We start from the raw sequence: 15,567 nt of genomic DNA, 5'->3' as shown, positions 1-15,567 counted from the left end.
CATATAAAAAGACTGTGTCCCTCGACTGATATATCCTTTATCATCACCTGACCTTGTTTTGAATGCCAGCCTGCCTTTGAAGACAAAAAGAATGCAGTTGCTACAGACTGTGGGGGAAGTATCAACTGTACCCGTTGTACCCTGTAAAGAGCACTCTACAAAAATTGTATTTATTCTTATGGGCTAGTCTCTTCCTTCTTAGGATAGTCTGTCAGTAAATTTAGACAGATTATATGCATTATTAAAATCCATTTTCAACCTACCAAGTCCTTATGGTAAAATACAGATTTTACAATGTTGTGGGCAAACAGTAACTGCAACTGGGAGAAATTCCTGGTGACTGGAAGAAAGCATATGTCACTCCTGCCTTCAAGAAAGGCAAGAAGGAAGATCCAGGGAACTACAGGCCAGTCAGCCTCACCTCAGTTCCCTGGAAGCTAATGAAGCAATGACACCTGGAAACCATTTCTAGGCACAGGAAGGACAAGAGGGTGATTAGGAATAGTTGCATGGAGCTACGAAGGGGAAATAGTGCTTTACTAAACTGGCAGCCCTCTGTGATGTGATGACTAGCGTGGTAGATGAGGGGAGTGCAGTGGGTGTTGTCTATCTTGACTTTAGTGATGCTTTCAACACTTTCTGTCATAACGTCCTCATGGACCAGTTGGCGATGTATGGACTAGATGAATGGACACTGAGATGGGCTGAAAACTGGCTGAACTGCCAGGTTCAAGAGGCTGTGGTCAGTGATCAGCAGCATGAAGTCCTGTTGCAGGTCAGTCATTAATGATGTACACCACGAGTTCGTACTACGTCCAATACTACTTAAGCTCTTCAGTAATGGATGATAGCACAGAGTGCACCCTCAGCAAGTTTTCACTTGATGCAAAATTCAGAGAAGTGGTTGATATGCCAGATGAATTTTCTGCCATTTATACTGACCTTAAGAGGTATGGAGAAGCGTGGCGACAGGAACCTCAGGAGACAGTAAAAAAAAATGCAAAGTCTGGTAACTGGGGTGGAATAACCCCATGCACCAGTCCGTGCTCAGGGCTGACACACCAGAAAGCAGCTTGTCCTGGTTTGGGCCAGATTAGCCAATGACAACAGCTGCTCTCCCCCACCTCTTGCTCCAATGAGAGGAAGAAGACAGATAAAGAGGTTTATGAGTTTAGAAAAAACTAAACTACTTTAATGAAATGTTCATAATAAATTAAAAAGGAAATAATGAAATAAATACAATATATACAAATATACACAAAACCACATCAAGCTCCCAGGGAGATGTCACTGGCAGGCACTGAGGAAGTTCCAGACTGGACTAAGTGAAAAATGGGAACACAGTGACCGTGATCAAAAGGCAGGTGAGCTGATGGTGTCCTCCTTAGATGTCAGTCATTGCAGACAGAGAGCCATTGAAGAAGAGCCAAGCTGACCCTTTGATCCATCAGCTTTTCTACTGAGCGTGGCAGATGGGATGGAATGCCCTATTGGTCAGTTTGGGTCACTTGACCTGTCCACTCCTCCCCACAGGTGTGACCCCTCCACAGGGTGAACAACCCAGTCAGTGACCCTGGCTGCCACAGCAGCAAGCGTGAGCCAGAGTCTCTCACTGAACAGAAAGTTCTGCTTCACCCCAAACCAGGACACTGCTTTGCAGACAAAGATCCAGGGGTCTTGGTGGATGACGAATTCCATGAGCCAGCGATGTGCGCTTGTAGGAAAGAAGACCAGTAAAATCCTGGGCTGCGTTAGGAAAACCATTGTCAACAGGTTGAAGGAGGTGATCCCTCACATCTACTCAGCAATGGGAAGGCCACATCTAGAGTACCACATCCCCTTCTAGGCTTCCCAGTACAAGACAGATACCTACATGACCTACACACCTACATGAGAGAGACCGTCAAAGGGCCAAAAGAGATGATTAAAGGCTGGGGCATTTCTCACATGGGAGAGGCTGAGAGAGCTGGATTTTGTTCAACCTGAAAAACAGAATGCTCAGGGTCTGGGTTCTCATCAGTGTTTATTAATACCTGATGGGAGGCTACAAGGAAGACAGAGGTAGGCTAGCCTTAGTGGTGCCCACTGACAGGAGAAAGGGCAATGGGCAAAAGCTGAAATACAGGAAAATCTGAATATAAGGAAACACTTTTTCATTGTGAGGGTGACTGAGCACTGGAACAGGTTGACCAGAGAGGTTGTGGAGTCTATCCTTGGAGATATTTAAAATGCAATTGGACATGGTTGTGGGCAACCTGCTGTAGCTGACCCTGCTTTGAGCAGGAAGTTGGGCTACATGATCTCCTGAGGTCCCCTCCAACCTCGACTATTGGGCTATCCAGCATCGTCTTGAAAGCACCTTACTAAGCTACTTTACTTGCTGAAACAAATTAAGATCTTGACTGAAATGAACATGGGTGTATCATCTAAACCATTCCATCATCCATTTGAAACACTGAATGTTTTGAAACACTAAACTATTTGTAAAAATAAAATGCCTTTGTGTTATGTTCTCAAGAGGACAAATGTTAACTGTAGCACAGGCTGCTGTGTGAAGGAGAGAACTTGGGATATCTCACAGAATCAAATAATCCACTCCAATGAGTCTTTTGTAACTTTCCTCATTTCCTCTCAATTTTCTTCACAGATACAATGCTTGTGAAAGTTGGCCACATTAGCATTGGTACACTAGAGAACTGACCTGAGATGAAATACAAATCCACTGCCACACTCAAACTGACCTTTATCCTCCACCTATTATTGCCCAGAGGAACTGGAGAAAAGTTTACTTTATTTAGAGAAAATCTCTGCCTCCACACAATCCTTTCTGTGTGGATATCTTATGTAAATGAAGCAGCTGCTCATCTCAGAATGACGACTTTGCACTGTAAACAAATAGGGGAGGAACAATGGAGAAGTTGGTGGAACTGGTAGTGTCTAAATCTAGAACGCAGGAGTATTCTACTTTTTCTAATTTAAATTAACACCAGGTGTGAGGCCTAGCCAAAAATCCCAAAAGCACACAAACCAAGGGATGCTTTCACACTGATGGTTTCAGATGTAAAGAGTCCTCTGAGACTTATGGTTATATTGAGGTTAATGAAGTTGCATTGAATCCTTTCTCCACATTTTGGATTGTGGCCAATATGAATACAGACTCAGGGGACTCAAAACCTCTTATTCTGGAAGTGAATGTAAACTTCCTGAAAATATGGCAGTTTCAGTTACCTATAAAGGTAGCCTGTAAAGGCTTCCATTACCTGGTGCCATGTTTATACCACCATGTTTACATCACACAAAGAAGGCAGCCCTTTCCTCATTTACTACTAATGATGAAGTATTTGGTATGAAGTTTGATTAGAATTGCAAGTTCCACTCTGAATGTTTAGGGGTGTGTGTGAAGGACTTAGAAATGTCCTGTGATAAGAGCACTAACACAACAGTCTTCTGGTATTTTAGACTTGAACATAATCTTTTCAAGGCCCTGATCAGACTCATAATTTTCTGCAAACCATCTCTGCAGTCTCTTCCTTCACTTTCACAGGCTTAGCTCCCTGTGCTCAAGGTTAGCTCTGATACGGTGCAGCTGTGCAACCTCAGATCAGCCTGAGATGAAAAGAGCTAAGCTGTGAGAAAGACATGGGAGATGTCTCATCTGACGCATTCATACCTGAGCTCAGAAGCTGCATTTAAGCTCAGGCCCTTGCCCTTGATCTTTGACTGAGCTTACCATAAAGCTAAAGCCTGCTATAGTAAGGCCAGCAGTTTGTTGATCCTGACCTTGCCTTGCTGCCTTGACTTCCTGGCTTAACCTTAGATCTTCCTTGTGATCATGGACTTGCCTGGAAGTTCCTGGACTTTTGGAAGAACTTTTTGGATGGTTACCACCACCACAGGTCTCTCTTTGCCACCCTTGTTCAGGTACTATGGGACTCCACCCCTTGCCTGTAAGGTCACTGCCCCTGCATACCTTGCTGCTATCTTTGGCTCCTGGCCTGCCCTCCTTTATGGAGCAGCCCACTTGACACTTATGCTCCTTGACGTGTGCTAACATGTCTGCTAGCTGTACTGGGGATCCCCTTGAGAGAATGGGCACAGGGCAGAAGTTAATATGGTGCCTGAGAAGAACTGAAGATGGATTTTTTTTTCACTTTTTAGAAAAAAGTTTCTATCCATTTTATTGCTCGGTTAGTTTTTCCCTAGTTGACAGTAAACTAAAATCTTCTGCTGTAGAAAGAAGCCCTGAAACTGGGTAACATTTGAAAAGTTATTCATTTCTTTCTTGACGTTGTTGCACAGAATCTATGAAGGTAAATCTGAATCTTACTTGCAATAATCTGTTCCTTCTATTTTACAGATGTAAATACACCAAATAAATGGTGTGTAGATATTAAAATAAGCATCACTGTCATCGTTTATAAAGAAAAGGCATTCAAATAACAATTTCAAGCTTGAAGTTGTAGAGATAAGAATTACTGAAGAAAGAAAAAAAGAATTAAAAGAAAATGTACTTCTTTCTTTCCTTGTTACTAACCCCAAACTATTAAATGATACTATTAAGTGAAACCTGAAATGTGACGAGGTAAAGCACAAGCTCAAATTGTTGGTACCAACTGCATATCTTTAACTACAGAAAGAACTGTCATAAAAAGGTAGTGGCAGCATGGCAATTTCAACCTTAGATGAATACAGCTCTGGCATTTAGCCACCCTCAGAGGATTCTTTTGGTATGATAAACAGAGAGAATAAAACATAGGACCAAAGCCCACAGGGTCAAGCATTCAAAGGAATTGTTTGATTTAGTTTCAGGGAACTTGTTTTCAAAATATCTGTCTGTATGCAATAGTTTCAAGTATGAGTTATCTTAGTATGTGAAAATATTAATTGGTCTGTGAAATAAAAATATTAATTGGTAAGTAAAAAAAATACTAATTAGTGTTTAAAAATACCATTGTACTCTGATGACTGACAAAGCCATTATATACACTCACACTTTTCCACTTTTTGTGGATATTAGGTAACTATTTCTCCAGAATATTAGAGCTCCTGTTAGTAAAACAAACAAACAAAATAAACAAAGAACAGTTACTAAAATATTGCACTTTTCAGCAAGGCTGAGTTTTATCTGAGTGAAGTTAACAAGGAAAAGGATTACATACAGTATTTCCTGTGCAAGAATGAATAGTCAGTTTAAGGGAAGGAGAAGAACGAACATCAGCATCTCACCACAAATCCAGGCTTGCAAAAACAGGAATAACCAAAGCTGGGGTCCTTCTGAACACAGATGCCATGTATGCAGGGGTTGGATATGCACTCATCAACATCCAACTCACAATGGAGGCCTTCCCATCCTGGCAATAAAAAAAAAAAACAAACACAACCCAAATCCAGGATCTATTAAAACCTAAATCCATTTATTGAGTGTCAATCAAAAAAATCTATAGGTAACTATAATCAATCCTCACATATATGTCAATATATAGTATAGGATAGGTATGAACTGCTTTTGGCTGAGGTTTCTTAAAATAGGAAAAAGAAAAGAAATAGTTTAACAATAAACAAACACAACCCAAACTATATGGACTTTACAGTTATACTCTACTGAACATCTATTAGGCCAGTTAATATTTGCTGAGTTCTATTTCTGTAGAGACATATGTAAGTAAATAGAAGTGAAACCTGAATATATTCTCTCATTAACCGACTTGATGGGAAAACTGGAAGCTTAGATAGATGAAAATAGTCACAATTACACAAAATAAAACAAAGTGAAAAATTTTAAAAGAGAAACTCCGAGGCAGACTACTGTACCAGATCAATGTGGAGGACAACTTCTGAGCCAATAAGATTTCTTTTTTAATGCCATCAGAGTACTATCCTCTTATACTTCAATACTCACATTACAGGCATTTTTGTTAATACACATCTTACAAAAATCTCCTTTACAACTAAGTATGCCCAAAACTGATCTGGAAGCTGTTTTTTAGATCATGTAATTTAAGCCTGCCTTGAACTTGCTTCTCGGAGGCTAAGCTGAACTGGAAGCAGCCCATTTGCTTGGCAAATACAAACCCAGCATTTTGTAAAATATGGCTAGCTCTTGAAGAACATCAGACCTTCTGCCACGATACTCCCCATCACCCATTACAGATTTGTTATTTCTCCAATTTAATTTTTCCATTTAGAAACAAACAAACAAACTCCCGGCACGAAAAAACCCAAAACAACCAGCAGACTTCAGTTGATACAAATCTAGTTGCCCCTGTCCTGCATTTGCCTCAGAGCATGTGTCAAATGGACCCACCAGTTGCACTCCAGTCCCGCTTTAGATGCCCTGGTAGAAGTGCAGCCTGCCCCAGGTAAAGACCTCAGCTGTGAGGCTGCTATTAGTTCTAACGGCTTCTGTTGTTGCTTTTGAGCTGTCTGAGATGCTGTTAGAATACAGTTTACATCTCTCTGCGCTGCTTCTGCACCTGAACAGCCTGCAGCTGCAGACACAGATCCTGAATGTGCATCTATTATTCTAAGGGTATGGGGCCTGCTACTGGGAGAATAGCTGACAAAATTCATGATCCATTACAGAAGAGATTTGTCAGAGCTAAATAATTTCCCCTTTCTGGTATCACATGCTGTCACCACATGCTTCATTTTGTTCTCTGGAGGCTTTTGGAAAGCTGCAATCATCTGCCTTGTTCCTACTTCTCTCTTGCCACTATTCCTTTTCCATTTCACTAAATCACAACTGTGGATCTGTTGCTGGATATCTCAGACTTTCTGCCTTGTGGAAAGTTCTTTCCCTTAATTGCCTTTGCAGACCCAAAAATACTCAATCCTGTCTCCGTATTTCTAAAGGTGAAGGTTAGCAGAGAAATGCAAGACCTTTCATACGTGAATAGCAGTTGTCTGCAACAAAAGCAAATTTATTCCAAGCATTTCCACTTTCTGCATCTGGAAGATATTGTTTCTTTATCTTCGTCAAACCACAACAATCTTCTAATCCCTTTCTTCAGTTGTGGAACTTTCTAAAAGGCTATTACTCCCAATGTTCTCCTGCCAATCCAAATTCACTCCTTTTCTGAGTGGTAACCTTCTCATTTCTTCAGCTATTTCAGAGACTCAAATAGCATTTGAAAATACCACATCAATTTGCACCAACAAGGAGAGGAGCACTCCTGGACCTGGTACTGACAAACACAGAGGGACTGGTGGAGGACATTAAGGTTGGGGGCACCCTAGGTTGTAGTGATCATGAAATGATAAGAGTTCAGGATCACGAGTACTACACACAAAACAACAAGAAGTAAAATTACAACCTTGGATTTCAGGAGGCTAACTTTGACCTCTTCAAGAAACTGCTTGGAGAGATCCCATGGGCTAGGGCTCTGGAAGGCAAAGGGGCTCAAGAAAGCTGGTTGGTATTCAAAGACCGCTTCCTCCAAGCTCAGGATCTGTGCATCCCTAAGAGCAAGAAATCAGCCAAGGGACGCAGGAGACCTGCATGGTTGAGCAGGGAGCTTCTGAAAAAGCTCAAGTGGAAGAAGGAAGTTTACAGTAAGTGGAAGAGTGGACTGACCCCTTCGGAGGATTACAAGAATGCCACCAGAGCATGCAGGGATGAAACAAGGAAAGCCAAGGCCACCTTGGAATTAAACCTGGCTAGGGATGTCAAGCTCAACAGGAAGGGCTTCTACAAGTATATTGGAACCAAAAGGAAGACCAGAGAAGTTGTGGGCCCACTGTTGAATGAGACAGGAGCCATGGTGACGGAGGATGTGGTGAAGGCGGAGTTACCGAATGCCTTCTTTGCTTCGGTCTTTACTGCTTGGTCCAGCCCTCAGGAGTCCCAGGCTTTGGGGAAAGTAACAGGGAAAGAAGATTTCCCCTGGGTTGAGGAGGATCGAGTGAGGGATCAATTAGATCAATTAGATATTCACAAGTCCATGGGCCCCGATGGGATGCACCCAAGAGTGCTGAGGGAGCTGGTGGAAGTCATTGCTGGGCCGCTCTCCATCATCTTTGAAAGGTCCTGGAGAACAGGCGAGGTGCCTGAGGACTGCAGGAAAGCCAATGTCACTCCAGTCTTCAAAAAAGGCAAGAAGGAGGAGCCGGGGAACCACAGGCCGGTCAGCCTCACCTCCATCCCAGGAAAGATGATGGAACAGCTTGTTCTGGGCGTCATCTCAAGGCATGTGGAGGGAAAGAAAGCTATCAGAAGTACTCAACATGGATTCACCAAGGGGAAATCATGTCTGACTAATCTGATAGCCTTCTATGATGGCATGACTGGATGCACGAATAGATGAGGGGAGGGCGGTAGATGTGGTCTACCTTGACTTAAGCAGGGCGTTCGACACGGTCTCCCACAGCATACTGATAGGGAAGCTTAGGAAGAGTGGGTTAGATGAATGGACAGTAAGGTGGATAGATAACTGGTTGAAAGACAGAGCTCAGAGGGTCGTGATTAGGGACACAGAGTCTAGTTGGAGGGTCCAGTCCTCTTCAATATATTCATCAATGACCTGGATGAGGGGATAGAGTGCACCCTCAGCAAGTTTGCCAATGACGCAAAGCTGGTGGGGGGGGCTGACACATCGGAAGGCTGTGCCGCCATCCAGAGAGACTCGGACAGGCTGGAGAGTTGGGCAAAGGGGAACCTTATGAAATTCAACAAGGGCAAGTGTAGGGTGCTGCACCTGGGGAGGAATAATCCCATGCACCAGTACAGGTTGGGGGCTGACCTGCTGGAGAGCAGCTCAGTGGAAAGGGACCTGGGACTCCTGGTGGACAACAGGATGACCATGAGCCAGCAATGGGTGCACCTGGGGTGCAGTAAGAAGAGTGTGGCCAGCCAGTCGAGGGAGGCCCTTTGCCTTGGTGAGGCTGCACCTGGAGTACTGTGTGCAGTTCTGGGCTCCCCGGTTCAAGAGGGACAGGCAACTGCTGGAGAGGGTGCAGCAGAGAGCTACCAAGATGATTAGGGGACTGGAACACCTCTCTTGTGAAGAAAGACTGAGGGATTTGGGTCTCTTCAGTCCGGAAAAAAGACGGCTGAGGGGGGACCTTATCAACGCTTATAAATACTTAAAGGGTGGGTGTCAGGAGGATGGGGCCAGGCTCTTTTCAGTGGAGCCCGGGGACAGGACAGGAGGCAATGGGCACAAACTTGAGCATAGGAAGTTCCACCTAAACATGAGGAGGAACTTCTTTCCTTTGAGGGTGGCAGAGCCCTGGAACAGGCTGCCCAGAGAGGTGGTGGAGTCTCCATCTCTGGAGACATTCAAAAGCTGCCTGGAGGTGTTCCTGTGCAACCTGCTCTAGGTGACCCTGCTCTGGCAGGGGGGTTGGACTAGATGATCTCCAGAGGTCCCTTCCAACCCTATGATTCTATGATTCTGTGATTCTATATGTAAACATGATGCATATACCTAATGCATGTTGTTCCTTCACAGTGTCTTTTCCTGGTGAAGCAATAATATAGAGCTCTTTCACCCTTACTAATGAATGCTATTGTTAAAAGCAATGTAAAAGAAGAGCAGCTTACACTTGGTTTGGAAAGTATTTAAAACATATTAACAGCAAGAGTGAGTTCCAAGGCCCTAAAGAAGCTTTTTTCTACTTATACCAAGCATTTCCACGTACAGTTTCATAGAGACAGCAGTTACAGTCCTTAACTGGCAAGAAATTTTTAAATGTCTATATTCAATTATATTTAAAGTATTACTAGCTTTAAAAATAATAAGAAAAATTTTGAACTCGACAATGTATTCTGTGTGAGGTGCTGTAATGATAAAAAAAAAAATCTTTTAAGTTGTCCTAAAGTCATCTGTATTGGTGAAGTGGTATATAGCCATATACAGTATCAGGTAGAGTGAGGGGACATACAGTTTTATCCATGTTGAATTTCCATTGGGTAATTGTGTAACTGTGCTGAGAGGAAAAAAGACATACAGTACTGAAGATAGGTCATGACTCAGACTTTTAAGATCAGAAGGGACCGTTATGATCGTGAATTCTGACCTTCCGTATGGCAAAGTCCAGAAATTTTTCACTCAGTGGTTCATACATCAGGAGTATAGTGTCTTTCTGGATTATTGAGTATCTCTTAGACATAAAAAAAGTTGCTATAAAAATATTAACCTGTCAGCAAGTTAGGCCTAAAATTAATTAGACTCTAGTAAGCCAAAGATACTTCCATTTAAGTCTTACATAATAGAGTATCATTCCTCAGTACTGGCTAAACAAATGAATAAATTGTCAATATTGACTCATTACATGTGCACACACATCTTGCTTCAGTATCTGGCTTACTTTTTTTTTTTTAAATCTGTCACATATAGTTTTGTAAACTGCACTAGAGACACTGCAGAATGAAAAAATATGTAAAATCAAATATGTTTTTATTGATATTGAATTCATGATGTGTTTTCTTTATAATGAGGAACAACCATGGATATAAATCTATGTAAAAATTACATGAACAGATTGCTACAAAGACTGAAGAAAAGTTTTGTGTAATACATGTATGGTCACTTGACTTCAGGAGAGTTTAGCAAGATCTTATTGTTTGTAAATGGAAGCCAACAAGGTGAACATACCTCATTACAAAGAGGATAAGTGCATCATCTGTATGAAGACAACATGGGTGAATATTTATCTTCCAGAATACATATAAATAATCTCTAAAATAATCACTAAGAAATCTTGGATCAGTACCATCAAAGAAAGTATTCAGCAGTGCAGGTCAGTACAACAGGAAACAACAGACTTAAACTGAAAACTTAAAAGTTTCAGGAGATAGGTACTAGCATAATTCTTAAATTAAGAGTAACTGAATTATGGAGCAGAATGCTTCAAGGTAGTAATTTATACCCTACTTATGTTGACAAAAGGCTGTCTGATAATAGACATGACAGGAGACAGTGGGTAGTCCTGAACAGATTAATTTTGTCATTGTGTGACAATGCAGGCTGATTGTGACCTTTCCTTTTGTATAAATCCTAAACCCCTTACACTTTCCTAAATCACAAGCTCTGTTTAAATTGATCTATGCTAGCATAAGAAAACAGCTCCTGTTTTTTTTAGAAAGTGCTTGTTTTCATTCTATTTATAATGGTTCAGAAAATTTCTTTTCATCCCAGACAGCAGACCTAAGCATGGGTATGTGTGACAACAACAACAGCAGCAACAATAATAATAAATATTAGTTAAAATGTTCAGAATTTCTTTTCGGTCAATCTTATTCTGTAGCTAGTTAAATTATCTAGTCGCTATATAGTGCCTACTTGACTGCTTGGTCAGTAAGTTACATCAGTAAAGATCATACTTAATAAATTTAGCTCTAGATAATTCTTCAAACTCATTTAGTGAGTGGTTTTAGTGTTAAGTCTTCCTAACATGCTTATTAGACTAGCCAATTCTCTTTAGATTTTACTCAAAAAAACTTGTCAAAGAGATAGTTAATCATTTCGTACCTTATAGGTTACGTACAAAGAGCTTGATATAATTTACTGATTTTCTCAGTAGTAAAACTGGTAATTCAAAACTATCATTGCTTAAGATTGTTCTGTCAGGCATCAGTTACCTTGTTGACATTTACAAGTGTATCCGTTGATATGATCTTCACAGGTTGAGCCATGTAGACAAGGTGATGAATTACACTCATTAACTTCTATTTCACAAAACTGTCCAGAAAATCCAGCAAGACACCTGAAGCAAACAACATTCCAAATTGTTATACTATGCATAACAATCACATAAAATATACTTTGTGTGGAAGCAATTTGTATAAATTATGTGCATTAACATGACACAATCTCATATATTACTTTCTGTTTTAAGGAGTATTTTACTGGAACTCTTCCAAGTTTCCCACTGTAATCCATGGTGATCTTTTAGGGGATTTATGACAGTAAAACCCATCTGCAAATTTCACATCTGGATCATGATCAAACCTAACAGTCTCAATTACAGTTTACTGGTTCTAGCAGGTGAGTACAAACCTTTTTCAATGTACTCTTGGGAGACGGTCTGTCTACTAAAACAGTTTATTTAACTAAGTAACTGCCGTCTACGTTTGGAAAACTGCATGTTGAGAAATGTTGCACCATTAAATGTAACTACAGCAGAAAAGCTAACCTTCAGGGACCATGTTTTCATTATCATTCTAGTTATCAAATATTAGTCATATAGAAAAAGCTTTTCTGTATTTTTCTGGTTATAAATCCTATGTGATCATTATTACCAAAATAATTCCATATGATTTCAACATATAACTATGCAACTGACCTAAATAGGCTCACAAAACCTCTAATGAAGCTCAGAAATCTTACTAATTTCATTATGGAGATATGTCCTTGCATGCACATGCACAGATATACTCAAATATGTTCTGCAAAATAGAGCCCCATAATGACATTTACATTTTCTCTTTTGAGATGTGTTGTACAATATATTTCACATGAGGCACTGTATTCAAAAACTCCTGCTAGCAATGGGGTGGTGCACACCTTATACGTTGTTTGGCTCTAATGAAGAGCATAAAACTTTATGCCCCACTTAGAGGAAGATCAGTACATTAAAAAACTACCTTTGAGCAAATTAGAATAGTCATGTCACGTACTCCTCAAGGTGCTACATCATGTGAAAACAAAAGACATCGTTAGAATGAAGTATCTGCAGTGTCTGCCTTAGCTTTCCAGATCCTGAAGCAAAAGAGAAGGAGGATGGACCACGGAACAGGTGTCTGTAACACTTTCTGAAGGATCATTATGCTATGTATCAGTAATTATGTTTTGGTTTATTTCTGCCTTGACTATTAGAACATATTTATTTCATTTTATATGGAATACACTCTGGGTAATGGGAATTTGGAATCTACCAAGACAATGACAGCAGAACAGATTTTCCAAAGTGCAGATCAACCACAGATGACAGTGATGGTATACTGCTTGGAAAATGCACAAACTGATGAACACACTACTATTTTTCAAATATCTAACTATAACGTGTGAGAGAAAAAACATGGATAAGGTTTAATGAGTGAGCCATAAGGCCACCCGTACAGCTCCTTGGCCCCAAAACATTAAGCAAAATCTACTGAGAAGATATAGTTTGGCCTTTCATCCTATTGGCAAACAGCAAAGCCTGGGATTTAGAACTGGACTCATCCCACCTAACCTCACCCACCTAACTGTAATAACACTAGGATAGTTTATGCTCAGTGGAATAAGGGGTGCAGAGGATGATTCTATTCACTTAAATGATTTTCTGCAGATACCTTCGTCTTTCCACTGGCTACACAGCATATTAAAAAGAAAATAATAAAAAAAACCTGAAGAGAGCAACTTATCGCAGATATGGGAAGGAGGACCAGAAGGATGAATGCCTATAAAATAATGGAAAGAATATTCTACTGGGAAAAAAAAGGCAACTAGACACAGGGAATACTGGGACAGTTTAAAATCCATTTAACTTTATACTTGGGTGTGCTCATAGACGTTTCACTTAAAAAAACAAAAGGTGGTTACAACATAAACTGGAAGAAATATACAATTATTATGTACAAATTCTGGACAGAATAACTATACCTATGCATATTTAAGGTGAGTAATGAAATTAACACTTCTTAGGATATGAAAAGCACTTCAATAATTTCTTAAATTTTTGTTTGCTTTCACTTTCCTTCATTCTTACTCCTTTTTTTATAAATCTGTATTTCTGTTATGGCTCTCCACGTTCTTATCTCCCTTCTGTCATTTCTTTTTGAGCATTAGGAAGACCAGAAACAATAGAATGTAAATACAACTGACATTAAAAAGTGTGAGTTGATACAGAAAACAGTTCTTTTGCAATAAATGGCATTAAACTTAAATACTTTGGAACACATTTGTATGTGGTGCTTGGGATATGACCATTCTGCAAGTGAAAAATAGAGGCTTTTAGATCACTTTCTTATCAAGGTATGACGACTGCAAATCTTGTACATTGCTTACCATTTAATAAAAAATAATTTATGCCTTCATTAGGAAATGCATATCTAGGTATACAGAAAATAACTCATAGAGCTTATCTGATAAAGAAAGCTAATACACTGTGAAGGCTGAGCTTTTAAATTTACAAAGGTATCAACATAAGATCAATAGTTCAGTACTGAAAGGCAGCAAAAAATTGCTTCTCTAAGAATAATGTATTCACCATTTAATTATGACCTGTTTATAGGGATGACGGCAAAGATCTTTCTCTTTTCTATCATTCTTTACAGCTTTTTTCTCTCATATTAAATGCTGAGATAACATAGTGCAAATAGAGTCCTTTTTTCTGTTGTACCTTTATATCAATCATTATCAGGAGTGATCATCTTAATTTGGGCATACACCAATAAAACAGCTGAACAAAAGACTGAAAAGATTCTATTGAATTGGATGGATTTGAAACAGAAGAATGTAACTTTAGTATTTTTACTCTGCAGTAAAGAACAGAGATGGGAATAAGCATCTCAGCAAAATGCTTAGCTGAGGATTAGTGTGGTGTAGAAGACGACAGCTCATTTCCTTCTTCCACAAAAACATGGCCAACTAGTGGCCATTAAATCTCCTATGTACCTGTAGGAGCCACTTCTTTGCAGTTTTCAACCTGCATCTGACATTAACTGCAAATTGTGATGTAATGATACCTGCAAACTTTCAGTTTTGCAATCTTTCCTCACTCCCCATTAATCTCAACCAGAATGGAAACTCTGCCTTCTACAACGAATGCAGGAGTTTATTAAGATGACCTTGAAGGTCCTGTAGGAAGCTAATGGGCATTTGTCCTGGTTATGACAAATGCTGTTTCAATAGCACCTATATTAAGCAGCACAATGAAGAACAGAACTGAAAGAAAGAGGCATATACCCGTCTTGGTGTCTAAACTGCCTCTTAAATATATACACAGGTTTAGAATCAGTAGCCAGCTCCACCACCCATCTGGTAAGACCTATTTTATAGCTAAATTAATCCCAAGCCACCAAGGAAACCTGTGAGTCGAAATCATCTTGAAGCGTAACTATTAACATCTTAGGCACTTCCAAGCTGAAATTCCTAAATCAGGAGCAAAGTCCAGTGATGATTTTAAAGGTGCTTCCTCTTTATGCTTGCCATTTGGGCTATTGGCTGATACGAACACAGAAAAAATAGATAATGAGCAAGACATGAGTTTGCTCATCAATAATTATTTTACTTAATATATGTGGTGAGAGAGATCAGATGGGACATTTGAGAGAGAGCAAGAATACTAACAGAACAAGAGGCTGGGAACACTTAGAGTAGGGAAGTACAGGCTGAACGAAGATCCAAACACCCGTGGTCTTAGAACACAAGAGAGTCACTCAAGAAAGAGAAAAGGGAAGTGAAGTTTAAAACATAAAACTTGAGTTTTAAAATCATATTTTGGGGACAGAAGGAAAAAACTATCAAGAAACAGAAAGAATAAAAGGGTCAGGCCCTGCCCTTTCAGTGATGAAGTTGCCATGGCACTGCTCATCCAGAGCTAGAAGAGCCAGCATCATCAGTGCCCTGATGATGCTGCACC

General features: G+C 40.1%; 1 protein-coding gene across 1 annotated transcript in view; it reads right to left on the bottom strand.

Moving 5' to 3' along the window:
* The window catches only part of EYS (eyes shut homolog), an 874,211-nt gene that overhangs the window by 386,759 nt on the left and 471,885 nt on the right, over positions 1 to 15,567 (bottom strand). The window contains exons 30-31 of the mRNA XM_054197017.1: positions 11,582 to 11,706; positions 5,227 to 5,351 (exon numbers count right to left, since the gene is read on the bottom strand). Coding sequence (XP_054052992.1) covers positions 5,227 to 5,351; positions 11,582 to 11,706 — 250 coding nt within the window. The remainder of the gene's footprint in view (positions 1 to 5,226; positions 5,352 to 11,581; positions 11,707 to 15,567) is intronic.

Source organism: Rissa tridactyla, chromosome 3 (assembly GCF_028500815.1).
Source record: "Rissa tridactyla isolate bRisTri1 chromosome 3, bRisTri1.patW.cur.20221130, whole genome shotgun sequence".
Taxonomy (NCBI): Eukaryota; Metazoa; Chordata; class Aves; order Charadriiformes; family Laridae; genus Rissa; species Rissa tridactyla.
This window is presented reverse-complemented; position numbering and strand designations above follow the sequence as displayed.